This window comes from Lissotriton vulgaris, chromosome 3_1 (assembly GCF_964263255.1).
Source record: "Lissotriton vulgaris chromosome 3_1, aLisVul1.2, whole genome shotgun sequence".
Classification (NCBI taxonomy): domain Eukaryota; kingdom Metazoa; phylum Chordata; class Amphibia; order Caudata; family Salamandridae; genus Lissotriton; species Lissotriton vulgaris.
In genome coordinates this window covers 264,428,910-264,456,428 of record NC_141689.1, presented here as the reverse complement: position 1 = coordinate 264,456,428, position 27,519 = coordinate 264,428,910, and the positions used below count along the sequence as shown (strand labels likewise).

The 27,519-nt window shown below is 45.5% G+C and overlaps 1 protein-coding gene across 1 annotated transcript in view; it reads right to left on the bottom strand.

Annotated features, from left to right (window-relative positions):
• DCC (DCC netrin 1 receptor) overlaps positions 1–27,519 on the bottom strand; it is a 1,223,862-nt gene that overhangs the window by 82,634 nt on the left and 1,113,709 nt on the right. The window contains exons 19-20 of the mRNA XM_086960395.1: positions 24,039–24,146; positions 12,156–12,350 (exon numbers count right to left, since the gene is read on the bottom strand). Coding sequence (XP_086816521.1) covers positions 12,156–12,350; positions 24,039–24,146 — 303 coding nt within the window. The remainder of the gene's footprint in view (positions 1–12,155; positions 12,351–24,038; positions 24,147–27,519) is intronic.

Below are 27,519 nucleotides of genomic sequence, written 5' to 3'. Positions count from 1 at the left end.
TGGAGAAGGAGGTTGCAAACTGAACAGGAGAAAATGGCAGATCAGTCTGGAAGCCAGAAGTCCTCCCAGAAGAGGAAGCCCAAGTTCACCACCACCGAACTTCAGGTGCTGGTTGAGGAGGTGGTGAGGGTGCACCGCCAGCTGTTTGGCAAGCTGTCCCTCAACGTGCCAGACAGCACCAAGAGGAGAATCTGGGCCGACATCGCCCAGAAGGTGAATGCTGCGGGTGTCACCCCCAGGTCCATCGAGGAACTGAAAAAAAGGTTTTATGACATCCGCAGCCTCACGAAGAGGAAGCTGGCTGACATTCAAAGGCAGGCTGGACACACTGGAGGAGGCCAGAACCCGGCGCCACCCCTCACCGATCTGGAGGAAATTGTCTCCAGCACCATCGAGAGGGAGAGCATCGTAGGAATCGGGACCCTGGACAGCTCTGCGAGAGCCACAGCTACAGGTAAGAAGCATGCGCATCATGACACACCCTACCAGACACCTCCCCATTAGACACAATGCATAGACAAACACCAGCACTGTACTGTCACCAACATACAAGAGACAAGCATCATGGTACATGTAGTCAGCAGAAGTTAGCCAAATATGTCAGTGCAGAATCACAAGACAGGAAACAGGGTGACACGGTGTAAGGAGATGCAAGGACATGTGGAATGCCATAATTGTACTGACTGTAATACATCGGCACTCAGTTTACAAATGCTTCTTTGTACCTAGGGGCCCCATCAGGCGGAACTACTGTGACAGCAGAGGGAGCTGCAACGTCCAACACTGCAGTCGCAGGGCCGAGCACCAGCCAGGCTGGCCAGGAGGAGGAGGAGGATGAGGAAGGAGACACCCCAGGGCTAGGAATGGAGGGTGACCTGGTCATTGACTTCCAAGCAGTGCACTCCCCAGTACTGCCCAGCTCACCCCCCTTGCAATTCTCACCAGACAACTCCCCTACAAGGCAGACCATTCCGCCTACACCAGCTCCTGCCACAATCGTGGCCTTGCCACCTGTCCAACCAGTCCTGGGAGCAGGGGCTCAGGGACCGGCCAGCACCACACCCCCACCAGTGGCACCCCAGCCCACTCTGCAGGCCGGAAGCAGCAGTGCCCGACGCCGTGCCACCACCACCACTGCTGCACCAGCACGGGAGGGCAGTGTGTTCCTGGGCCTGGAGGGACAGATGGTTAAAATCCAGCGCCAACAGGCCAGATCCACCATGGCCTGCCAACGCCAGCTCCTGCAGCACAACATGCAGATGGGGGAGTTGGTGAAGGGTTTCCAGGCTGTTGTGGACAGCAACAAGGAGGTGGCAGCAGGGTTAGGCAGGCTGACCACTGCCATCACCCACTCATCCGCCAGACAGGAGGAGCATGAGGTTGCGCGCAGGAGGGATGCCCGGGTGCTCAACCGGGCCATGGCCCGCCTTGCAGCGGCGACCGCACAACTGTGCCATCGCAGCTCTAATCAAGAATCTGTGCTCAGTCAGCATACGGCTGAGCTGACTAGGGGGATGGCCAGGATCACCACGGCCATGGAGGCCATGTTAATATCAAACGCCGCCTCCAATCCTGCCCTGGACCTGGGTGATGCTGGAGACAGCAGCAGCCGCAGCAGCCCGGCCAGCGCTGCATCAGAGCCACGGAGGAGCACCAGGCGATCCGCTGATGCTGCTGGGCATTCGGAGGGGGCCGAGGGACACCCCAGTGGGTCTGGCAAGCGGGCCAAAAAATAGCCTGGCAAGGGGGGATGAGCAAACCAGAACCCTGGACTTTATTTGAGTTTACAATCTCCATTTTTTGATGCACATCAGTGCGGTAACTGTGGTGCATCACTATTAAAATTTATTTTTTTCAAAGCAACATTTAGCTGTCTTTGCATCTGTACTCAGTCAGAAATAGTTCTCAGTGATCTCCTCACGTCTGTATCTGCCATCACTTGGCGTACACACCCCAGCTGGCTGTGTCAGTGGCACAGCTTCGTCGTCGTCATAGTCCTCGTAGTCAGACAACTCCACCTCAGTGCCCTTCTTGACCGCAAGGTTGTGTAACATTGCACATACAGCTATGATCTTGCAGCAGGTGATGGGGGTATACTGCCTTGCACCTCCACTCTTGTGCAGGCATCTGAATCTACTTTTCCAGATGCCAAAGGTCCGTTCAACAACATTCCTTGTGCGTATGTGGGCCCGGTTATACCTCCTTTGGCTGGGTGTGGAGGGGTTGAGGTAGGAGGTGAGTATGAATGAGCGGAGGGCATATGCACTGTCGCCTGGAAGAGAAAGGGGTCACATTAGACACATGCATACATGTATTCCACCTACCTACTATGTGTTATGGGGGTCTGATGATGTGTCTCACCTAGGAGGTATCCTTCTCCAAATTCGCCTGCCATCAGCCGTGCATATATGCCGCTCTGTTGGAATATATAGGAGTCATGGGTACTCCCCGGAAATTTTGCTACCAGGTCTGTGATGGTGCACTTGGCATTGCAGATCACCTGCACGTTGATGGTGTGTGTAGATTTCCGATTGCGGTATATGTATTCGGTGTCCGCTGGTGGGCAAATCGGAATGTGTGTGCCATCTATGCAACCGATGATTTGGGGAAATTGTGCCATCTGGTAGAAGTCAGCTTTAGTTTGTAGCAGTTCTGCGTGGGTTGCAGGGAAAGAGATGTATTGGTCCATCCTGTCTATCATGGCGTCAAGGAATATGTGGAAGAACCTTGACAGGCTGCTCTGGCTCACCCCTCCTGCTGCTGCTACTCCACTTTGATAGCTGCCAGACGCTACCAGGTGTAGGCTGCATAGCACCTGGACGTGCGCAGGGATGGCGTGTGCCCTTGGGGTGTGGTGGTCCAAGTATGGCTTAAGGTCCCTGATGAGCTCAAGTATGGTGTCAGAGTCCAGCCTGTATCTCTGTAGGATCTCAGCCTCAGTGAGCATGAACAGGGTTATCCTCTGTCTGTAGACCTGTTCATTTCTTAGCCATTCCCTCTGTCCTTCCTGCTGTAGCCATAGCCGCCTCGCAATGACATAGAAAGCTGCCATCCTGCAAGTTGCAATGCATTTTGGGACTGTTTATATGGGTTGGAGTTGGTTACCACCTGATTGCAATCCATGGTAAATACCGAGTGAATTCTACCGATTTCGAGCCGATTTCGGTGTTTCTGTGCCTCCCTACATCTCCCCAACTGTCGGAATCGGGGAATTTCCCGATCGGAGATTCATACGAATCGGCATGTTTTCCGATTCGGCTCATGTCCGATTCGGTATTTGTACCGATTCGGTACATGGACCGAATCGGTGATTTTCTGATTCGGTGTCACTTACGATTCGGTAATGGGACCGAATCGGTGATTTTCCGAATCGGTGTCACTAACGAATCGGTAATGGGACCGAATCGGTGATTTTCCGATTCGGTGTCACTAACGAATCGGGAATTGGACCGAATCGGTGATTTTCCGATTCGGTGTCACTAACGATTCGGTACATGGACCGAATCGGTATTTGCATCCGATTCGGTGTTTTTCCGATTCGTTCCATATCCGATTTTCGGTATGTACGTATCGGATTCTTTCCCATTCGGTACTCATTCCGATTCGGTTTACTGTCCGATTATTTCTGTTTTGGGTTCCCTACATCTGGATGGCTGTTTACCGATCGGTAAGGGCCAAAAATCGGTATTTTCGGCCGTTACCGATCGGTAACGCCCTACCTACATCGGGCCCCAAATGTGCATGACTCCTTGGTACTGAGGAAAAAACATTAAACCCCCTTCACACCACTTCTTACCGCAGACTAGGAGCATTTGTTGCTCCAGGCTGCTATGGGTGCACCGGCTGAAACCACAGGCAAAGAGTTCTGGGAATGCGGTACATAACGAACAAGGGGGCATATTACCAAGGGGGGCGATAGGCAATTATCGCCGATTTAGTAGCCATTTTCGGCCGCTAAGTGGCGATAATTCTATCGCCCTATTAGCAAGCTGTCGCTAAGTGATGTTAGCGACAGCTTTTAGGCGATAGCGAGCGTTTTGGGGCCCGCTTTGCATGTCAGCGATGTTTATCGCTAATGACATGCAAAGTGGGCGTACCCAACCAGTTAGCGACTTAAAGCAGTTGCTAACGTTGCCATCGCCTATTAGCAAGGCAGGCGTAGCGTTGGAAATATTTGCGCTAAGCACGAATATCTCCAAATACTAACACCTGCCCAGACCAGTTCTTAGCCATGTTATCCAATGGGAGGTGGATAACATGGCTAAGAGCATTTTGTCGCTAATGCGTGAATATCGCTGTATTCTCAGCGATATTCACGCATTTCGCCGCTATCGCTGGATATTTTAGCACAATGGAGAAAAACGTTGCTAATAGCATGTTTTCTCCGCTAACATATCCAGCGATAGGCAGCGATAAGAAAATCGTCGCTAAGCCTATTTAGCGATAAATATTGCTACTTGTTGGTAAAATGCCCCAAGGTATTTCCAGGAGCTGCAGTCCTTATCGAGACCTTTACCTTTGTGGGTCACTTCTGCTTCTCTGCTGGCAGCAGGACACTGTCAGCTGACACCGGAGGGCCCCGGCCCTGCCCCCGCAACTGGCACAGGCTGTACCTAAACATACGTGGACTGTAACTCCACAATCCCAAATAAAATATAAAATGTACCAATAGAGCTCATCCTCAAAGACCAGCGGGACACCTAGGGACAGAAACAAGCCCCAGGGTCAATATGTACTGTGCGCACTGCGCCTGACAGAAAGTTGCTGCAAATGAAAGGCATATGTGCCCCTCCGTCATCAGGGGAATACAGGTGCTACTGGGGTTGCATTCTCAGTGGTACAGGGTTCCCTACACACGATAGTTACACAACCAGGCAAATAGGCAATAGGCATAGAGGCTTAACAACACTCTTTCACGCCTGTTAAAATACAACCTTAAGCCGTTCATACTGACATAGCATGAAGAAACGCCGAGCTCAAGCCTCCGATTGTCGCTGCAGGAAAGCTGCTGTATTAAAGGGCGGCAGGGAAGTGCTAGAGTAAAATAGATGCCCGTGGCTGTAAATGTGTGGCTCTGCAGACTTCCTGGTGGTGACTCTTTGCTTACTGCCATCTCGCGGAGAGGCACATAGAGACAATGGCTGTCTGAAGGAGCTACGCAAATATCTCAGGGGCTCGCCACTTTGTGTTTTTCCTTCAGCAACGTGTCACCAACCTCAAGGTGTCCTTTCAAGGCCTGCCTCAAGGAAGCCTCGGGCAGCGTTGTGTTTTTATGAGGAGCTTTGAGGAAAGCAAGGGACGGGTAGGGAAAATGCAGCATCTGTTACTTTTTGGTGGGAGTTAGAAATGTGGTTTACATTTGGGAATGCATTTGGGAATGTGATGATTTTCTTGCAGCTGCTCCTTCTCTACAAGAAGGTGGCTTAAAAATATTCCAGATAGGGCACTGGGCAAGGTCTGCATGGCCCGTCTTAAGACAAAGAGACGGAAGATCTGGGGGAGACTTCTAGGCACCTGATGTAGAAATACGTTCCACCAGTGCTGCACTTCACACCTCTAAAGCACCAAGAGGGCCGTATTCATGTCCGCCATCCAGGATAACCCTGTTTATGTAAATGTGTCCCTCTGAGTATCCATCATTACGTGGATGTAACAAAAGCCTAGCCTAGATCATTCCCTCCTGGACCTATGCTGGACACCCATACTCTAACACTTTGGAAAATACAGGTGCAGCATTCCGGACCTTATTGTAGACCAAGGTGTCATAAGATAAAATATATTCAAGGAAAGTTCAGGAGGAGCCCAAACATATTCTTTGAAAAAAAATAAAAATAAAATAAAACGCACATCAGTGCGTAAAACAACCTCCCAGCACTGGTGACGAGAAAGAGTGCAAAGACACAACTGGAATGTAGCAGATTGTCGGGCATTGTGGCAAAGAAGGAAATATGCAGGGTAGTGGTGCGCAGGCGGGCCAGTAGGGACCACCACAGTTATGGGCAGTGGCACAGGGGTTCAGTGGTCAATGCCACTTTGGCTAGGGCAGCAGAATTCTGGGGTTAATCTCACAGTTGATAGGACTCGGTCTCCCTGTAGCGTCTGGAGTCTCCGAAGTTTTTTTATGTTACTAATGCTAAACCAGTTGCGGATCGCGGGGAGCGGGAGGTCGCGCGGGGGGAGTGGGAAATTAAATAATAAACTGAAAACTTACTTTAAACCGGTCCACGCCACCTCTGCTCCCCTGGCTTGGAACCTTCACGAACGGCCCTGGAGTGGACTGGCAGCCTCTCTCAGCCAATCCTGGTGCTGCCAGCAGCGCCAGGATTTCCTTATGTCACGGCTACTCTTCGCCAACCGCACGCCCATAGGAGACCGAGGGGCTTCTAATGGGCATGGGCAAACAAGTGAAAACACAAGTGAGCATGAGTGGGAACGGGCTAATAATTAGCCCTCTGTCTCCACTCATGCACACTTGTGGGGCTGCCTGCTGCCCCTGGTGACAATCATGTCAGTCAACATGACGCCAGACCGCCCACCCCGTTCAGTCTCTGAAGGGGTGGGCGGTCGGACGTCATGTTGACTGACATGATTGTCAGTTCTCCCTTGGCATCTTTGAACTTAAGTAAACTGATTCAGTTTTCTTAAATTCAAAGACGCAGAGGGAGCTGGGGACGGGGGGCTACACCTCCACACCCCAATGGACGCACTGTGCCTGCTCACACCTACTAAGAGGCAGGATTCCATCCCGGGTGATAGTGTAGCAGAGCAAAACAGACATCAGCCATTCTCTTTTCTATGCCTCGCTTTTTCAAAGCCTATATGGGTGGTTGGTGTTTTGCGTCTTGAAAGCCAGTGCCTGGAAGAGTTTGCCGTCAACTTAATGAGTCATTTCCATAAAAACTTTTGAGCTAGCTGTTTGCATCTTCATATATTTTGTGTTATTTTTTACGGTCTTCAATAGGATTTGTGCTTTATAAAATACTTAATGAAACTAATTGTGGCAAAATAACATTTATGATTTCGCTGTGCTGCGCAAACAACATTCACGGATTGTTTACCGTAACAGATGATGGCTTTGCACTTAGTGCTGCTTCAGAAATTGAAATTCTGGACGAATGTCATTGGAGGTGTTCATGTGGACGCTCCGGAGGTGCTAGCAATGGCTGGCGGTGGATTTTGTGCCGCACGTCTCCTCTCCTCGCGTGCCTGATTGCGTGGGTGGATGGTCCGTAGACGTTTGTACATACTTGCCATTCCGCAGGGATATTTTTTTCCCTGCCTCGCAACAGGACATATGAAGCATGTGACTTTTGTAGTATGTATCTTTTTTGCCCAGCAGGAAAGGTAAAAAAGTTCCAGACCACTGACTCATATATACGTATCTTCAATGTACACAGATATGGGTTTATAAATAAGAAATCTACACATACCTATTTGCACCAGGCTTCTCGATATTTTGTTCCTCTATATTTTTGACTCAATATTAGGTCCACGCAATGTTTCTGTTTCCAATATTCTGCCAGTGATCCAACTTTGGAGCTCCTGCTATTCCTAGGACTGGACAGGGAGCTGAACACACCTGCAATCACTATTGGCTCTTAATGCCTCAGGCTTGTGAACAGTAATATGCAACACTTAATTTTACTTAATAAGCAAGAGAGTTTCTTTGTAGGAAAACGGACATGAAGGCATTCTATAACCTCACCTAATCTCTACTACTACTCTCCTTAAGCCTCTTAACACCCCTCAAAGGGCCAGATTATGACCTTACAGCAGAGGTATGCACCGCTGTGCCCCCACCCTGCCAAAGGTCACTGCCACCCGCCGCCTGATTACTACTTTACAGTAGTCTGGTTGGCGAGTGGCATGGCAGTTCCCATTGCGGTGCCCTTTAAAAGGTGATGGTGCCTTTTAAAAGGACACAACAATGAGACCGGCTCACTAGCTTCCTGCACTGCATGGATTCGAAAGTCTGTGCCATGCAGGAACCAATGTGCATGCACACAGACGGGCACATGTTAGGCCCCCCTCTGTTCATCAACATATGTCTGAGGCTCAGGGGGCCCTGAAGGGCCCCCTATGTTTCCTCTCTGCCAGGCTTTTCATGGTGGTAGAACCGCCATGAAAAGCCTGGCAGAGAGGAAACTCGTAATATGCCTGGCGGGACTGTGGGGGTTGCTATTGCTAAGCTTATTGCCGCCTCTGACTTCCGCTCCTACACCAGTGAAAAGTGGTTCCCGGGCAGAGCCGGCGATCCTAGTGCAGTCCGGCTGCCCAAGTTGTAATCGGGCGGTGGGGCCGCAGGTGCAGCAGTGGCTGGATCTGCTACTGCCATGCCTGGCCCTACGCGATTGTGTGCTGTTAACTATGCATCGAAACAACAGGGGGTGTAACTTGATCAATAAGATTGGGGGGTGGTGTGAGCTTCAGACTTTCCGGATTTCAGGCTAGCATATAATATTAAAACACATCAAGACACAAACAGGGAGTATGAGAGGGGCCAAAGGGGCAGTGGAAAGAGAGAGGAATATGGATTTGTAGGAGCACTAAGAGAGAAAACACCATTTTTTGTAAAATAACCAATATTTTTGAGCACCTTCAAAACAGAGAGGGGGAGTATGCATGCGTTTTTGTCTGGTTGTGTAAAAATTCCTGATGAAATCCGACAGACATCTCACCATACCCGGCGGAAAGTACTTGTATCCAACTATTTGTCTGAAAATACATTTATCAGGGGGAGGTGTAACACCCCAAACATGTCCTTGAAGCTACGCCACTAAAAATAGCAAGTGGCAGCCGGTGCAAGTAAGAGCGGTGAGGTGGGGGGGAGTCAACAGACAACGATGAGAGAAAATAAAGTAAAGAAAAAAAGAAAAACACTTACCTTGCACTTGCCTCATCGCCGAAAGCAAGGTAAATGTTTTTCTTTCTTTTATTTCCCTTCGCTGTCGTCTTTCAACTACCCCCGCCCCGCCCCTCCACCCTACCACTCTTACTTGCAACTGGAAACAGCGATCAGTTGCGATATGTAAAATAAATGTTTCTCCTTAAAGTTTCTTGTGTATATAATTGAGTGCACTGGTGTGCCTGTGTTTCAATCACAAACCTGATGAAAGATTATAATGAAGCGCCGTGGTCCACTGCTGGGTAAAATTAATAACATTTGTCAGGAATAACAAATGTGATACCACCTCATCCTAATGATAACAAACTAAAACAGCCACTAATATTCCTCAAAGTTTTGCTCTATGTTGTGCGACGTTTCCATTTAACTAAGTATTTGTTCAGTTTTTGGCCAGTGCATATGTGAGGCAGAATATCTGAAGCAGATATTTATAACAAAGCTGTAATGCTCTACAGCCTATTTGCATTTTTTATCACTTACATTTGTAATCCAATCTTTCAAAGATCTCTGTAAAGCTATAATATATCACTGTTTTTGGCTCAAGACAAACTGAGTGGGGAAGGCTTCGCCTCCGGTTGGTGGTTTATGAGATGCTTTAAATCAAAATGTTCAGTATTTGACTTTATGGATTTCCTTTTTGTATTTAGCATAAGTAGTTTAAAACATCCTGATAAGTGCATATATTTGCTACTTGATGATTCATTATTACAAGACAGGTACATCATTTTGGGCTAATAGCAATTAAGAATGGGGCATTCCTGCAAATTTAGAATTCTGACAGGAAAACAGAGGGGTGAGTCACAGAGGCATGTATAATTCGTTTGCTAGTGCTTCTACAGTATTAATTCATATACATTTAAAAGCCTTTGAAAATTGTTCTCAAAACTCATAAAATCGGAAGGTTCATGGGATATCATTTAAAGTTGGTGCAAACAGAAAAGACTGTGCTCTCTTTGCACTTTTACTAAAAGGGAGTTGGAGGTTCAGCAGTGACAGGAAGTTTAAAGTTTCAGTAGTGATGGCCATTGAAGGGAAGAGCGGTGGGGTGGTGGCGACAGAGTCGAAAGACAATGAGGAGGGAAAATAACATTTTTAAAAAAGAAAGCTACTTACCTTGCGCTTGCCGCATCGCCAACTCTATAATGTGGCGAGCACAAGGTAAGTGGTTTTCTTTTTTTTAAATGTTATTTTCCCTTGTTGTTGAGAGTCAACTCCTCCACCCCACTCCATCGCCCCACCACTATTACCTGCACCGATTGTCACTGAGTTTCTGGGGCGATTTACAAAGGCATTTATGGGATGTGAATCAGTACTCATGTTTTACTACTGGTGATGCTGTGTTGTAGCAGCAGCATGTTTAGGAACAACAGAAAGTGATGAAAGTTCAACCTTGATTAGGTCCTTATTCTTCTTAGCAGAAACATAACCTGGAAATATCTCCTAGACCTGGGAAATCCATAGGGCTATTCCTCCACCTGGGGAAAGTCTGAGGATTTCATAAGGCTCAAGGATCACAAGACACAATTATATTCTCAGGAACTCCTTTGCTCTGGTGATAAAAACCATGTCCCCACAAAAAGGGATATCCTATGCATTCACCACCTGTACCTTTCTTTCATGAAGTATTGACAAGGCAATAATCATTTCACCCCTGAGGTGCATTCATTTTAGGGATTATCATTTTATTTTGGGGTAAACCCCTGAAGATCTGTCTATTTGCAAATCAACTGGACCCTGCCAGCACGTGGCTACCCTCATGGATGACAAGAAGCTCTCTACAAATCTACTGATTGATAGATTGATTGATTAACTAATGATATTACTGGAAGTGATTCCTCCTGTTTGGAATGAATGGACAAATGCATATGAGCTCAGGGGTGGGAAAATCCATGTGGATCCATGTGGATTCTCTTAGAACCAGTAATGAGGAAATAGGGAGCTACTTCCAGCGCTGAAATGGTAGGCTTCACATCCACAAAACTGCCATCCTTCCACTCTAGTTGTTTATGTAAAAATTGGATGGTGATTGTCCCCTATTCTTCCATTTTGATTTTGGGGGTCACCAACAGATATTGAGGCATAAATATTATTTAGCATTTGGCAGCCTAATGAATGTAGGAATTGACAGGGGCAAACTCAGGTTTAGAAATCTTTGTAAATCTCTGTTTGCATCAAAATACATGGATAGATGCATGGGAACTCCAATGCTCCACCCATATAAATTCTACTCGACACAGAGTAACTTAAGGCAGCATTATGTATTGCATTCTGTTACTTTGCATTTACTAAACCATGTAATGGCAGGAAAACCCATGCATTGTGGCTTTATGTAGCTTAGCAAATGCCACAAATGAGTTTTCCTTTGAGCTGCACCCTAGTATTTCATGTTTGCATGGGTAATATAGTCACGTTTTCCACAACCTGGAAACTATATGACTTTGAAGTTATTGAATAAAGGTATTCATTAGGTTTGGTGTGGTAAATATATACGTATTTTTTTTATTTCTATAAATCTTGCCAGTTTCTTTGGTCCCAAAATGCTTTGAGCGCACTCCCTTATTGTCTTTATAAATACTTAAATATCCCAGACTTATGAAAATACCATCAAAAACTGTTTAGGACTCATCAAATGAGGTATTTTTTCTACGTATTAAGATGCCAGTGTGGAGCTAACTTATCTACGTGTATGCTCATCTACTTATGCCCCACGTTTGTCTCAACAGGTAGTACTTATTGGGCTAATAAGCAAACATGCACATATAGTTGCAAGAAGAAAGTAACAGGGAGACTCCAAGGTAAAGTTATGTGCCAAGAGCACTATATATTAAAAAAAACATATATTGGGAAAAATGTGGGTGTAACCTTGTGTGCTCATGAGGGCTGGATTAGTAAGAAGTGACACGGTGATGAATGGCACAAAGTGAGAAAAGTGAAGGAATTTACAAGGTACTTTTGGTTCACAAATACATATTTATACAGGTTACAGAAGGGTTTTTAGCAATTTGTGAACCAGAGTGCAGCACCAAAGCTTGTGCTGACAAGTCAACGACATTTCAACCCCTTAGTAGGTTATGGTCATCTTCAGGACCAGGTTACCGGATTGTTCATGCTGATGTGGGGCAGGATCAGGATGAGAGAATCAGCGGGAGTATTTCCAAGCCTAATCCACCATAGTGCAATAACATTAAATAAGCATGAAAAAAGAATGTAAAAAATAATTACAAAATCATTAATATGAGATTATTCAAACCTTTGGGAGTTCTGAATGGAATGGGGTCTGAAAGGGGACCAACTCCTTTGGAATTACGTGCTTGCATTCGAAAGTAGTAGACAGTGTCCAAGCTGAGATCCATGATTTGATGTGTGAGTCTGTCGCCGCTGATGGACTCCATGACCCAGGTATCAATTGGTGAATTTTTGTCCAATGTGTAAAAGAGGATGTAAGCTGTAAAATTATAATAAAAAAATTATCATTTAAAATTAAATGACCATGCACCGTAGATAATAAACATTCATAGTTAATTAGATGTAAACATTTTTATTAAGAATCATATCACATTTACTCCAGACGTATACAAGTAAAATTAAACAAGCCTATTGTATTAAACAGAATCATATCTATCAGACCAGAATTACTTAGTTACCTGGATACTAATTCCTCTATAAAGAGACAAAATGGGATAAATTGCCATGACCCTTTCGAGCCTAACTAACAAAGCATTTGCCAAGATAAAACCACTTGTAAATTACATTAAAAAATTAAACTGTAAGGACTACGGATAGAGAATGACAGGGTGCCAACATCACCAGTTCTCAAAGCATGTCTCTAGGAAGGTGGGGTATGGCTCTTGATAATATTCAGATTCACCATTCAGAATTTAAAGTCATCTCGTAGTTCCATGACATTATAAATGAAGTCCTGAGGGACTTCCAATATCTTTACAATATATACCAGGGGGGTACTTTATCCCATACATAGTCTGTGTATGCAGTATTTATATAGCTTGAACCGAGCCTAAAGGTAGCTGAGCACTGTACAAGGTCAGAAAACAAGTCTCAACCTATCAAACATGTGAAAGAATGTTTTGGATTTCAAATATATTTCAAAGGACTGAATTCTTAACAGAAATGGAAAAATCTAAAGAAGAGTTTCACAGAACTGGCAGGCTAAAACAAATGACAACATTTGAAATATTACCCTAATTGCAACGCTATTCAATTTGATATATTTAAAATACTAACCATGTTAGTTAAACACACATTTAATTGACATTTTCCCTGTATCATGAAGGTCTCATTTTAAAGGTATAATAATATAAAACTGCTTATGCATTCATGGACTCTGGTGATGAATGCAAAATAAAGCACACAATTATGTTTGTACTCTTAGGGGCCGATTCCGATTCGGTAAAATCCTGTACGAATAGCTGTACGGAGCATTTTTCCCGTACGAATCGTATCCTCGAACGTCCCCATATGTACGCTGTAGTACGATGCGTACCCAAAGCAGTTCTCCGTCTGAATCGTACCAAAGCCCGTACGACACAATAATCCGTACGAATCGCATTCGGAATGCGCAGTACATGATGTCCGTACGGATCGAAGCATAATTTTCTGACCCCGCAAGTATGATTCGTTCAGTCAACACTCTGCACGACTCTTTTATTATGAGAGCTCAAAATGTCCGGAAAAGCAGAATTTGACTCGAAATGCATGCAAAACGGACCCCCGTGATCCTAGGGGTACGGTTCGTACACCTACAATCATGGGGTACGGTTCGTACACCCCATGATCGTAGGTGCACGAACCATACCCCTAAAACATTGGGTAACGAACCGTACCCCATGATCGTAGGTGTACGAACCGTACCCCTACTTTCCTGCAGAACGCTGCCCGGCGTGAGGGGAATGGCATCATCGCAGAAGCACGTTCTTCCATCTACGGACGCCGTGAGGGGAACGGTAGTAATCCAGCATCTCCAGACTACATTTCCCAGCAGCACTGGGGGCCGGCGCAGTCCTGTGACGCTCCCAACACGCCCGGAGGCGCCTTAAGGAACCGAACGCCTCCCGCCCCGCGGGTTGTGCGCTGGACTAGCCGGGCTGAGCCCGGGCAGAGGGCGGGCCGTCTGTGGCCGTCGGGGGACGATTTGGGACGGCACAGGCCACTTCGCTAACATCCAGCCTACTAACTGTAAGAGATTTGTCCCTTCTTTCCAACACTGGTTTAATTCTGTACTGTATCATATTACAATAGCACAGCCACCTATTCCACCTCCACAGGTTACATGGGGAAACGAAAATTGATGGAGAGGGGGAATGGGGCAGACAATGTTCAAAAGCTCCGTAAGAAGAAAAGATTAGGCAAAAGGGCTAATCACTCTGCCACGAGTGATGTAATTGACGGCATTGATATACTTGTGGAGGAGTGCAGGGAAATCCTCGACACTAATCAAACTGTGCACCTTGAGTCGGACAAGGGTGGGGACAACCCGGCCATAATTAACGTCTCCAATGAGCAACCTAAAATACCGGCTATGTTTAAAGCCAAACGGAAGCGGAAAAGTCAGGAAAGTTTAGACATCCCTCTAGAGGTATGCCTTAATGAGTTGAACGAATCTCCTACTCTTATGGCAGGGCCTATCCTTGGTGATCCTGAGTGTGACATTGAGCAAACTGTAATAGCCCCTGACATTCTTCTAGGTAAAAGGTTTGCAGTTTTAGCAGAGGTTCATAATGAGCCTCTCCCTCCTACCAATAACACCTGTGACAGGGACAACTCATTGCCCATGGATATGGGTACTCTGTCCAACCTGGTTATTTTATTAAAAGATGAAATAGAGGCACTGAGGTCATTAATTGTTAATCTAACCACCCTGATTTCTGAAAAAGATATGGCTACATTAAATTAAAAAACCAAAGCAGGGCAGCCAATATGAAATCCAATCCCAAGGAAAATCGGCGATGCCAGTAAAGTTCCCCAAGGCAGATGGGAAAATCAATCTAACACCAAGCCAATGGGGAAATTAACAGAACTAAATACCAGAAACTCTGTGCAGAAAGTGAGGGACATTAGCTCACCTCCCCGAAGCCCTAAAAGCAAGGGGAAGGGTTTAATAACTAGCCAAACTATCAAGAGGTCAGCTGCGCCCCAATTACCCTCGCCCAATATGACTGATGGTTCATTAACTCAAGGGGCAGGAATTAAAATGAACCGTTACTACAAATCTGACCCTAACAAAAACAAAAATATCATATATATGACTAACGTTCCAAAATTAACAAGTCCAATATATGGAAACAGAGAGCACCCGGATTCTCTGACTAACAAAGCCATTCATTGGCTGCGCCATGTCAGAGGATGCCGTTCGGTAATTAGGGAAGACATCATAGCGGCGAGAAGATTGAGTCACCCTGATCTTGTCAGTGACTCTATAGAGCTAACATTGAAATCCACTTTCCTTGCAGAAAATCTTTTTACCTTGGAGTTTAGATGTAGTGGTCCATCGCAAACTCAGATACAGTTAAGGAAAACATGCCCCCATACTGTAATGCCCATCCCTGCTACCCCTGAACGTATGAGAGGGAAGGCTGGCTCTGGCCTAATCGACATCGATTGACAACCATCACTTCCCCAGCCAGTTGCTAGTATGAATGAAAGGGCACCAGCTGGAAAAGAGAGTATGTTCCCACTGAGAAAAAACAAGGTTTTTGGGCCTGAATTGTGTGTTGCCTTTTCAGACAGGCAACATTTGCAGCCAGCTCTTGAGAGTGTGAATTTCTACCCCTCTACCCATGACAAAGGTTTAAAAAGGGATGTGGCCCCTTCAGCCAGAGAAAATCTGGAGTTTGTGCTTGCGAACAAGAATGACATTTACTCTAACCACATTGATTTGCAAAGTCTGGTCGTTCAAGATCGACCAGTGGTTAATGAGGCTGATCCTCTATCCAAGCCCCTGGATGACAACAAGGACAGGGGGGGAAATTTTTCTCGTGGAACATTGCTGGACTCGCCTCAAAACTTGATTCTGGTGATTGGGTTTGTTTTATCAATTCCTTTGATTTGTGTATATTTCAGGAAACCTGGTGCTGTGACCCATCCTTTGCGCAGGGATGTCTGATTTACTCTGTGCCTGCACTAAAGGGCCCCAAGGGGAGACCTATGGGTGGTCTTACCATTTGGGTCTGCCAGTCATTGAAACTGGTCGTTAAAGTAATTGACACTAGCCATAGAGACATCCAACTAATCAGACGGACCTCGGATACTTTGGGTCTGATTGACGTCTAAAATGTATGCGCAAGGAGCTCCAGGAGTGGGAGGCTAGAGGTTTTAGTGTCCTTGGGTTCCCTACTTGAGAATTACTCCCAAGACAAAAACATTATCATTGCAGGTGATTTCAATCGAACATTTGAACCCCTAGCCACAGATGAGAACTTCCTTGGTGATGATGTGGATTGGCAATGGGGTGTTCCCAAATTAGAGCTGAAATCAGTTGTCAGATGGACAGAGGATGTGATTGGTTTAAATGCTATATGTCTAGAAAAAGGTCTAAGAGCACTCAATGGGAGGACTTTAAGTGATAAGCATGGGGCAATGACGTTTGACAATGGGCGGCATAGAAGTCAAATTGATTATGTACTTTGTAGCCTGGAACTCTGTCCGTCAGTATGTGATATGGAGGTTGTGGGAAGGTGTGAAAGTGATCATAATCCTTTGTGTATAGAACACAAATGGTGGGCATCTTCTAACGGGTCCTTAGGTTCCATTGCTTCTATCTCACCTTTGATCGTCCCCACGAATGACATGCGAAGGCTGAGAAGGACTAATGTAGTGTCCAACTTGCAGGCCATGGAGAATATTAATGCCGAGGCTGACAAGGCAATATTAGCCCTGGAAAATAACACGTCCTCTTGCTCAGGTTTAGGTAGTGTGGTTGAAATCCATGAAACCCTTTTCTCTTTAATAAAGAACCACTTTCTTAAGCCTGTAAAGGACAATGGGGCAAGAGCTCACAAACATCCAGGATGGTACAATGTTTGTTATCGGGATGCACGACTTGCCCTGGGTGCTGCTATAAAAGGGAGACAGGCCACTGTTATACAAACTGCCAGAAGGGAATACAAAAATACTATAACAAAGGCAAAAAAAGCTTGGGATGAGCAACACTGGTCTGAACTAAAAAGAGCTAGTGACGGAAATGATTCTAGATTATTCTGGAATATTGTGAAGTGGGGAGGCGAGGGTTCTCCTGATCCTCCAAACAACAATGTTCCGGAAGGGGAATGGGTTAAATTTTTCCAAACGCAGTATGCTGAAACAAACCAAGTCCATACTGCAGTAATCATAAGTCCAACCTATTTCAAAGAAAATTCTTTCTGTCCTAAAGAGATTTTGGCTGCTTTGAATTCTGTGGCCAGTGGGCACGCCCCTGGATTGGACGGTGTACCAGCCGACGTCTTTATCAATGATAAGGAACGTTGGTGCAATTACATCTGTCTAATTATTAATGCTATTGCTAGGGGTGCCGAGGTACCGTTATCCTGGAAGGGTGTGGTAATAATACCTGTTTTCAAGAAAGGCGACCGATCCCAGCCTGGCAACTACAGGCCAATAAGCCTTAACGACACTTCTCAAAAGATAGTAGGGCGTGTGATCGTGAATAGGCTACTTGACTGGGCGGAGGAAAATGATGCTTTGTCTCCCTTTCAGGCGGGATTCCGTAGGTCCACAAGTACGGTGGACCAGGTTTTCCGTTTTAACTTACTGCAGTGGAGGACCGTGGTCCTGGGAGGGGGTAGCCTGTATACGGCTTTTGCCGACTTGCGGGCTGCCTTCGATCTAGTTCCACGGTCCAAGCTGTGGTCTGTTCTAAAGGACTTGACTCGCTCCTCTCCCTTGGGCTGAGTGGTCGCTCCCCAGTGTCCTCCTGCTGTGTCACTCGGTATCGTTGCTGCTTTCATTTGTTTATATTTGTGCCTAATAATTGCTGCCTGCTGTGTGCCTAGCTGCCTAGCTGCCGCTCTGATAATTTAGCACTTTACAATTTAAAAGCGCCGCTTTTTCTGTTAGCGCGTTTCCGCTGTGCTCCCCCCTCCTCCTCCATTTTGTTGGTGTTGTTGTTGTGGTCATCGATAGCTCGCCCCGCCTCCCAGCTGAGACGCCCTCGCCCCTCCCCCTCCACTATCCATATATGACAGGAGTTCCAGCGCGCAGCGTCTACGCGCAGCGTTCGCGCCCAATCCGCGCCGAAGGTGCGCCAACGGTAAGCCCGTCTACGCCCGTCCGCGCCTGGACCGCGCCCAGCGCCATGCCCCCTGGCCCCCGTCCCTCCCAGCCTCCCCGCATTACCTACGATGCCGCCACCCTCCTAGCCCTTAACCCCGGCCGCGCACCCAACTGCGTCCAAGCCGCCCCTGGACAAACGCATGGACCTTTCTCCTGCTTCTCCTGCAAATTCAGCGGCACCCTCAACATCTCTGCTACGACCACACCACAGATTCCCGACCCCAACCACCTACAATGCATCCTTCTCAACACCCGATCAGTCCACAGGCACGCCATTGACCTATGGAACCTACTAGACACCATTTCGCCGGACATCGCCTTCCTTACGGAAACATGGATGAATGCTTCCTCCGCACCAGACATCACCATTGCCACCCCTGAAGACTATAAGATCACTCGTAAAGACCGTACCAGCCACACAGGAGGAGGAATCGCTATCGTCCATAAGAAATCAATCCGCATCTCAACCAGCTCTGACGCCAACCTCGCCAACTCCGAACACCTTCACTTCCAGATCCACATCGACCCCAAAACCACACTCAGAGGCACCCTCCTCTACAGACCACCAGGACCCCGCGCAAAATTCAGTGAAGACATCACGGACTTCATCACCCCACACGCGCTCCCCTCCAAAGACTACATCCTTCTGGGAGACCTCAACTTTCACCTCGAAAAGATCAACGACCGCAACACCGCCATCCTCGTGGACAACCTCGCCAACCTGGGACTCAAACAACTAGTCACTTCCCCCACCCACATCGCAGGTCACACACTCGACCCCATCTTCACATCCAGCAACCATGTCTCCTTCAGCCGCACCACTGACCTCCTCTGGACTGACCACAGCTGCGTTCACTTCACCTACAACAAACCAAAACCCAGCATCCACCTCCAACCTACCCTGCAAAGAAACTGGAACAAAATCACCACGAACCAAATCTCCGCATCGCTCCTTCAAAACACCCCAGCCCTCTCTTCTAACGCTAACGAAGCCGCCGCCAACCTCACCCTATGGTTATCCAACACCGCTGACACCTTAGCACCACTGAAAAAACGTCAAAACAAACCTGGCAGCAAGAAGGCCCCATGGTTCAACGATGATCTCAGGAAGTCCAAGAAACTCTGCCGCTCCCTTGAAAAGGCCTGGAAAAAAGACCCAACCACCAGCACCAAGGACGCCTTCAAAAACGCCACCCGCATTCACCACCAACTAATCCGAAAAGCCAAGAAAACAGCATTCAAGGATCGACTTGACAACAACGCTCACAACAGCAAGGAACTTTTCAACATCGTCAAGGAATTTTCCAATCCCTCGGCCAACTCCAACGACATCACCCCCTCTCAAACCCTCTGCGACTCCCTAGCCTCATTTTTCCACAACAAGATTGCAGACATCCACAACAGCTTTGACAACCAACCCGGAAACCAACCCACCCTACCATTTGCTGATCATCTTCCCCCCGTGAACACCCTTAACGACTGGAACCCTATCTCCACTGAGGACACCATCCGCCTGATGAATTCCATCCACTCAGGATCCCCCACAGACCCATGTCCTCACCACATCTTCAACAAAGCAGACTCCGTCATAGCACCGCACCTCCGAGACGTCATCAACTGCTCATTCAACTCCGCCACCTTCCCGGAAGACTGGAAACACGCTGAACTCACCGCCCTTCTGAAAAAACCCACAGCGGACCCCACCGAACTCAAAAATTACCGCCCCATCTCGCTTCTTCCATTCCCGGCCAAAGTCATCGAGAAAGCTGTCAACAACCAGCTCGCCGCCTTCCTCGAAGCCAACAAATCCCTCGACCCCTCACAATCTGGCTTCCGAGCAAAACACAGCACTGAGACCGCCCTCATCGCAGCAACAGACGACATTCGAACTCTACTGGACAATGGAGACACAGTCGCCCTCATCCTCCTTGACCTCTCTGCAGCATTCGACACAGTCTGCCACAAAACCCTTTTACAACGCCTCAATAACATCGGAATCCAAGGAAAAGCACTTGAATGGATCACCTCGTTCCTCACCGGAAGAACCCAGAGAGTCCGCCTTCCACCATTCAAGTCCGAGGCCTCTGAAGTCATCTGCGGCGTACCACAAGGATCCTCACTCTGCCCCACCCTCTTCAACGTATACATGAGCCCCCTCGCGGCCATCGCACGCCAACACAACCTCAACATCATCTCTTACGCGGATGACACTCAACTGATCCTTTCTCTCACCAATGACCCCAGCACCGCCAAAACTAACCTACACGAAGGAATGAAAGAAGTTGCCGAATGGATGAAACAAAGCCGTCTGAAACTGAACTCAGACAAAACAGAAGTCCTCATCTTAGGTACATCCCCCTCTGCATGGGACGACTCCTGGTGGCCGGAAGCCCTCGGAAAAGCACCCATCCCGACAGACCACGCACGGAACCTAGGCGTCATCCTGGATTCTTCACTCTCAATGAACAGACAAGTCAGCGCCGTATCCTCTTCCTGCTTCAACATTCTTCGCATGCTCAGAAAAACATTTCGCTGGATCCCCTCCGACACAAGGAAAACAGTCACCCACGCTCTGGTCACGAGCCGACTGGACTACGGAAACACCCTCTACGCAGGTACTACCGCAAAACTCCAGAAGAAACTCCAACTAATCCAAAACGCCTCAGCCAGACTCATATTAGACATCCCACGCAACGAACACATCTCTGGTCACCTTAAAGACCTCCACTGGCTACCCGTCAATAAGAGGATCACTTTCCGACTGCTTACCCACGCACACAAATCACTCTACAACATCGGTCCAGAATGCCTCAACTCACGACTGTCCTTCTACACCCCCTCCCGCCAACTACGTTCTTCCAGCCAAGCCCTCGCCACTGTACCTCGCATCAACAAGACCACCATGGGAGGCAGATCCTTTTCATACCTGGCTGCTAAAACATGGAACTCACTCCCCGCTTACCTTCGCCTTACCCAGAACCACCTAGCATTCAGAAAGCAACTTAAAACGTGGATATTTGACAAGTAATCCTCCTCCCCTTCCTAAGCGCCTTGAAACCCTCTGGGTATGTAGTGCGCTATACAAATTATATGACTTGACTTGACTTGACTTGGGTGTACCAACTGAATTATTGACACTGGTAATGCGGCTCCACACAGCGACTTATGCCAAAATACAGTGGGGAGGTCAGGGTATGGTGACAGAGGATTTCCCGGTGGAGAGGGGAGTCCGGCAAGGCTGTGCAATGGCATCTACCCTTTTTACACTATATATTAACAGTGTGGTTGCACGTATGCAATCTGCAGAGGTAGACGCCCCTTCATTAGCTGGCTTAAAAATGCCTATTTTAATGTTTGCAGACGACACGCTCATCCTATCAAAAACTCCAAGTGGTCTGGTAAGAGTTTTCTAGACGTTAAATTGTATCCTTGCTTGGAACCTTATTGGGATATCATAGCTAGGCCTGGCGATAGAAAGCTCTTGTTTCAACTGAGAGCAGGCTCACTTACTCTCAGATCCTTGACAGCCAGACGGGATGGTGGACTGAGTGATATATGCCCTGCGTGTGGTTCGGCTAAAGAAACAACGGGCCACCTTCTATTCACTTGCCCGGCTTACTCTGACCCTAGACGTGTATGGTTAGGACCAATGTGTAGGAATCTGGGGGCAATCAGGGGTAATATGCACTAGCACTTTAACATGGATAGTAATAGCCACTGCTAAATACTTAGGATGGGCATGGTCGATTAGACAGAGACTGCTAGTCATTTGATTATTCTCTGTCTGGAATGCCTCTCTGCATTTTTATATTCTACTAACGGTTTTATTATAAACTGTCTTAATCTATGCAATCTTATCTTTTTTAGTATTTTTTAAATCTATTTCATCTTGTCATGTATTTAAATATCGCACTGGTTTTCATTGAGTCAAAATTTGTAAATACTATGCTTAGTATTCGTAATAATGAACGGTAAATTTAATTGAATTTTTAATTATTGTATGTCCTGCTTTTATGAGTGAAATCTCAAATAAAGCATACTTTGACTTGATTAACTTGTTATAAATAATCATTATACAGTGCGAAATCTGTGTATTCTAAAACTGATGATTACAGGTTTTATTATTGCTCAGCTCAGTGATAACCATAGTACAGATTCCAGATCTGTAAATTCAGATTGCACATTGCTGTCAATGTGAAGCTTGCTAGTCTACTGAGTTACCTTGATGGATACCGGAAAAGATTATTGAGTTCTTGACCTTAGTGTGCTATGAAGGATCCTTTTACTGATGCGTCCACAAATATTATGTCTGGACTTCATATGTGTTTTGATATTGTTGCAGCTGTTCCTTGTCACATTGGCCTATGTTGGCTATTTAATATGTTTATAACTAAAATATTTACACCTACGGGCGGGGGGTTTTGGTGGAAAAATACTCATCCTACGCAACCACTTATAAACCCAATAACACTTATTCAGAAAACCTTATTTGTGTGTCTAGGGGAAGGAGAGCATCTCCTAAAATAGCATGATGGTCTATGGGAAATTTTGGAATACAATTTTAGTATGGAATATGTGCCTCAGAAGAAAAATGTACTGGCTGACTGCTTATCCCGATTGCCCTCAGTGGTTATGACTGGTGCATTGAGTGAGGAAGATAACTGGTTGGCGGCTAGTGTGAGCATAATTCCTGAAGGCAGGATATTACAAGAGGAATAGTTGGAGGCCATTGAAGGAGACAACGTGTTTCTGGAAATTGAAAAGTATCCCTTTGAAGAGTGGCCGAAGAAAGGCAGTGCTTCTCCAGATCCGGAGTGTTTCTGACAGGTCAGTCAGGAGTTGTCAGTCATGAATAGAGTGTTGATGAAAGGAACTTTACTAGTAGTACCTTCTAGTCCAATGGAGTATATAGTTAAACTGGCACATGAGGGACACATTGGAATGAGTGCAACCAAAAAACAGGTAAGAGAATAGTATTGGTGGCCTGGACTTGAGCGAGAGGTTGAGAGGAACATTTCAGAGTGGACTTGATCGAGAGGTTGAGAGGAACATTGCAGAGTGTGTATTATGTGCTTGGAGTGATAAGTCATAGAAAATTGTAAGATACCCTCCAGTGGAGTATGATAACTCAGATGGTCCTTGGAAGAAAATCGGATTTGACATTACTGGTCCATTACATGTGAAGGGAAGTTGTCCCAACTATGCCATTGTAGTAATTGACTACTTTTCAAGATGGCCTGAGGTGAAATTTACTGGGGAAGTTACTTCATAAAGAGCAATTGTGTTTCTAAAAATGTTGTTCATGAGAGAAGGAGTGCCAGACATTATGGTTTTGGATAATGGTGTCCAATTTGTATCACAACATATAAAAGATTTTCTTCTAGAGAAAGGAATAGAGCATGTTTGGTCATGGGAGTATTATCCCCAAAGCAAAAGTCTTCTAAAAAGGTGGAAAAGAACTTTGAAGGAAGGTTTACAACTGGCACAGAGGTGTGGCACGACAGCCAGGGTGACTGACGCTGGACTCTGGGGATCACGGTTCGATCCCCAGCGCTGGCGGCAGATTAGCCCAGCACCATGTGACTCTGGGCAATAGCTTGCTAAATCTTCCAGACCACCCCTAGTGCCTAGAGACCCTTACGGGTGATTGTTCGCGCTTTACAAATGTGTATTATTATTATTATTATTGCAAGCTCATATTAAAAAATTCACACAGTGTGCAAGCATCAACAAGTCCAGCGCCATTTCAATTACAAAAAATGTAACATTATGGAAAGGAGACAAACATTGATAAAAACATTTGTAGTTTGGCAAGCCACTTTATACATTTTCAAATTTCACAACTCACCTGTAATCTTGCCGTTGGCTTCCAGTGGAGGTTGCCAGCTGACAATGACAGCTCGGGGTTTACCTTCCCGCGTAATTACCGTCAAGTCCTTGGGAGCGGAAGAAGGGGCTAAGTAAAAAAGAGAAAGCATTGTGAAAACTAGCATGCAGAACTCTCTGAGCTTCACCATCACAGAGCCAGTGACGTACAAATCCGAGAGCTCGTCTCCCCAGTGTATTGTCACATCAAACTTTCGAATCTCGTCAAATTCTACCTTTAATATTTCATGATCGCAGGCATTTGTCTTCTCTCGGAAGAAGAAAGCAGCAAAGGGTATTCAGGGAGTCTACATAAACATTTGCAAATTATTCATTCGTTATTAGGTTACTACAGATCATTGCTCTGCAATGGTGCAATTTACATATTCTGTTATGTGTTTTGTTAAATAACTTAATATTTAACAAGAAAAAGAACTAGAACTTAATTGTCAAATTTGTAGCAAAAATGATGCTCATTAACCAACCTACATTTGCCATTTTTCAATTGTAAAGCGCAATTTTCTAAAGGTGTGGAAATAATGTGCGAATTATAGATGTTTTCCCATTGTATGATTGTAATTTAGAATGGACAAACTCACTATGTAACAATGTAAGTGGGGGAGGCTATCTACATATCTACAAAACACAACTCAGCACAATGACGCCAAACATAAGGTAACTCAATGCCGTTAGTATACTGTTGTATGGTGTTGTTGTTTTTTGTTGCCACTGTGTTTTTGTGCAAGTAAGGTATGCTGTATTTTAGCTATTGTGCCAGTGTGTTCTTAATGTGGGATGCTGTGTTAATGTGATCTGCTATATTGTTTTATTCTTTTGTAGCCTTATTGTTTAGAATTGCTATTTGGTGTATTGTAGAGTCGTGTTTCATTCAGCCTTTTCATGGTGGTGTGATTTTGTTGTTTCATTCTTGTACTATTCGTTGGGTGTATTGTATCTCTGCAGTGTAGCCGTGGTGGTGTGCTGTGCTGTTTTGATGCTATTGTGGTTCTGTTTTGCTGTTGTACCACAACTACAGCCCTTGTGCTTAAGTATGCTCAAGTATACATGTCACATTGTACCTCCGACAAAAATATGTTTTAATGACCCACTCTCACAAGATGTTTGCACAATTTACCAATAACATGTAATGACATTAACCTAAAAATGTTTTGTGATCCTGCGTAGACCAGGGCGACTGACTCCGGAAGCTGGGGATCACGGTTCGATCCCTGGCACCGGCGGCAGATTAGTCCAGCACCATGTGACTCTGGGCAATAGCTTGCTTAATCTTCCTGACGGCCCCCAGCGCCTAGAGACCCTAACGGGTGATTGTGCCCTTTACAAATGTGGATTATTATTATTATTATTATTATCAAGTGCCTGAATAAAAGAGTGCTTGTTGAGCCCACGTTGCTGAGAATGCTGGAAAAGGCTGGAGGACATCAATCCTAAACAATACCCATTGGATGTTTAGAAAGGTGAAAGGCTATGGGTGAAGAGGTTGCTGGCAGCTTATATGTCCAAGCAACAGGAAAACTATTTCACTACAAGGCCAGACGTCATGTAGTCTTCTTTTTGTTTTCCATTTCTTACACTTTTATTCTACCTTCTACAATTAGCAAAAGGATAAAGAAACCCCATAACAATAGTTGAGTTTTGGGAAGGTAAGGGACTCTTTACACTTCATTTCCTATTATATCATAATTCTAAATACATATTTACATTTATCGTTAAAAAAACAATCTGTGCTATTAGGTCAATCTGCATACACTTGTGAGCACAAAGACTAAAGCAGGTCTCTCCCAATGCCTTCCAAGTTTCACAAACAGTAGCATCCAATAGTGCACCGCTGGAAATGTAATAATGGCCTTATTGTAGTCGGTATTTACATGTCCACCCAACCTGGGTCTAATGTCAACTGTGCAGTGGTGAATGTTTCATCAGTTCATATTATACAACCACAGACACGTGCTCATCTTTATGGGCAGAAATGAAAATATATTAAGAAAAGAAAAACATAAATAGCCTGTTATGCAGAAGAGGAGTAGAGAAAATATCTAATAATACTTGGAGCAGAGCGCCCTAAAAAGGTTACTGCGAGGAATCAAAAGCATGTTTAATGAAATCTGAAAATAGTAAGTCCTTCATTAAATACCCTACTCCTCATAAAGCAGCAGATGGTTAATGAGAATATTGAAATGAGCAACATACTTAAGTTTGAGTAAAGCTGCTCTTTTCTCATAAGTAGGCTGCTCTTCGATTTTTACGTTCTGTAAAGTATAAATCAGTCTCCTCCGGGCTTACTAAACAGAGTTTCCCATAAATCTGAACTGGCAGCTACCCCATCTGGCAGCTTGCTAGAAAAATACACTCACAACACTTGTCAAAGTTTAAAGTACATGCAAAAAGACAAAAGACAAATCTATGTGGACTTTAAAACAGCCCTGCGGTCCAGCAGGGCAGGATGTTTCTCTGCTGAATGAGGTTATTCGCTGACAAAGTGTATTTCATTGTCAAACCGAAGGAAACCCTTAGCGATGACAATTGCACATCAAACCTGTATGTACAAATCAGGATACTGACGTATGGGTCTACGTAAGGATATATCTTTTAGTACCTTGAAATATAACTATTTTTAGTATCATTAAGTCAAGCCACACTATTTCTTTAGCAGTAACATGCTTTTCTCGAACAGAAATGGGGGAATGAATAGAACATTTGAAACAGTGATCAACATATAATCAAAAATGTGCAAGGAGGAGAAGGCATGGGTACATTAAAAGTGAGTAAAATACAATCAAGGTGCCTTACCATAGGTTTTCCATTTACATTGTCACTCTCTGCTAAGGGTGGCAATAGCGGCAACACATGTTCAGTAGGGATAAAGCCAGAGCGGTGCAAAGAAATTGTAGCAGGTTTCTGCTTTCACTATCCCACGATCACAGCTCATCCTTTTAAACATTGTTTTATTTCTGTTTAAATCTTGGTAAGCTTCATTTGAAAACTCATTATTAAGGGATGATGGAATTTGCAGACAGCCTATAGTGACCCCTTGTAAATTACAGGTCTTTTTTCAGCAACATAAACCCCTCCTATGTGATGCATCAGGCAGTGCAACCTGATGGCCACTTTGTCACTCACCAGTGCCATCCAGGCTCTTGCATTGTAGAGGTTTTAGTATAGAAAGTTTATTTAGACAAGCTAATTTTTATATTTAACAAAGGTAGAAGTAAAATATATAAGGCAACACGTTTCTGAGACAACCTGGGATAGAACTAAGCCTAGTAATAAAAACAAATATTGGATCCCAGAGATCAAATCATACCCCCTTATGGTAATTGGTTAGTTGCCTTGGATTGGCTGAAATGTGATATTGTGTTAACACCAATGGGCTGTCCTGACCTACCCAGAAATCATTCTGGAGGCCTTTGTATTGGTATAATCTAAATATTCACCTTATAGTT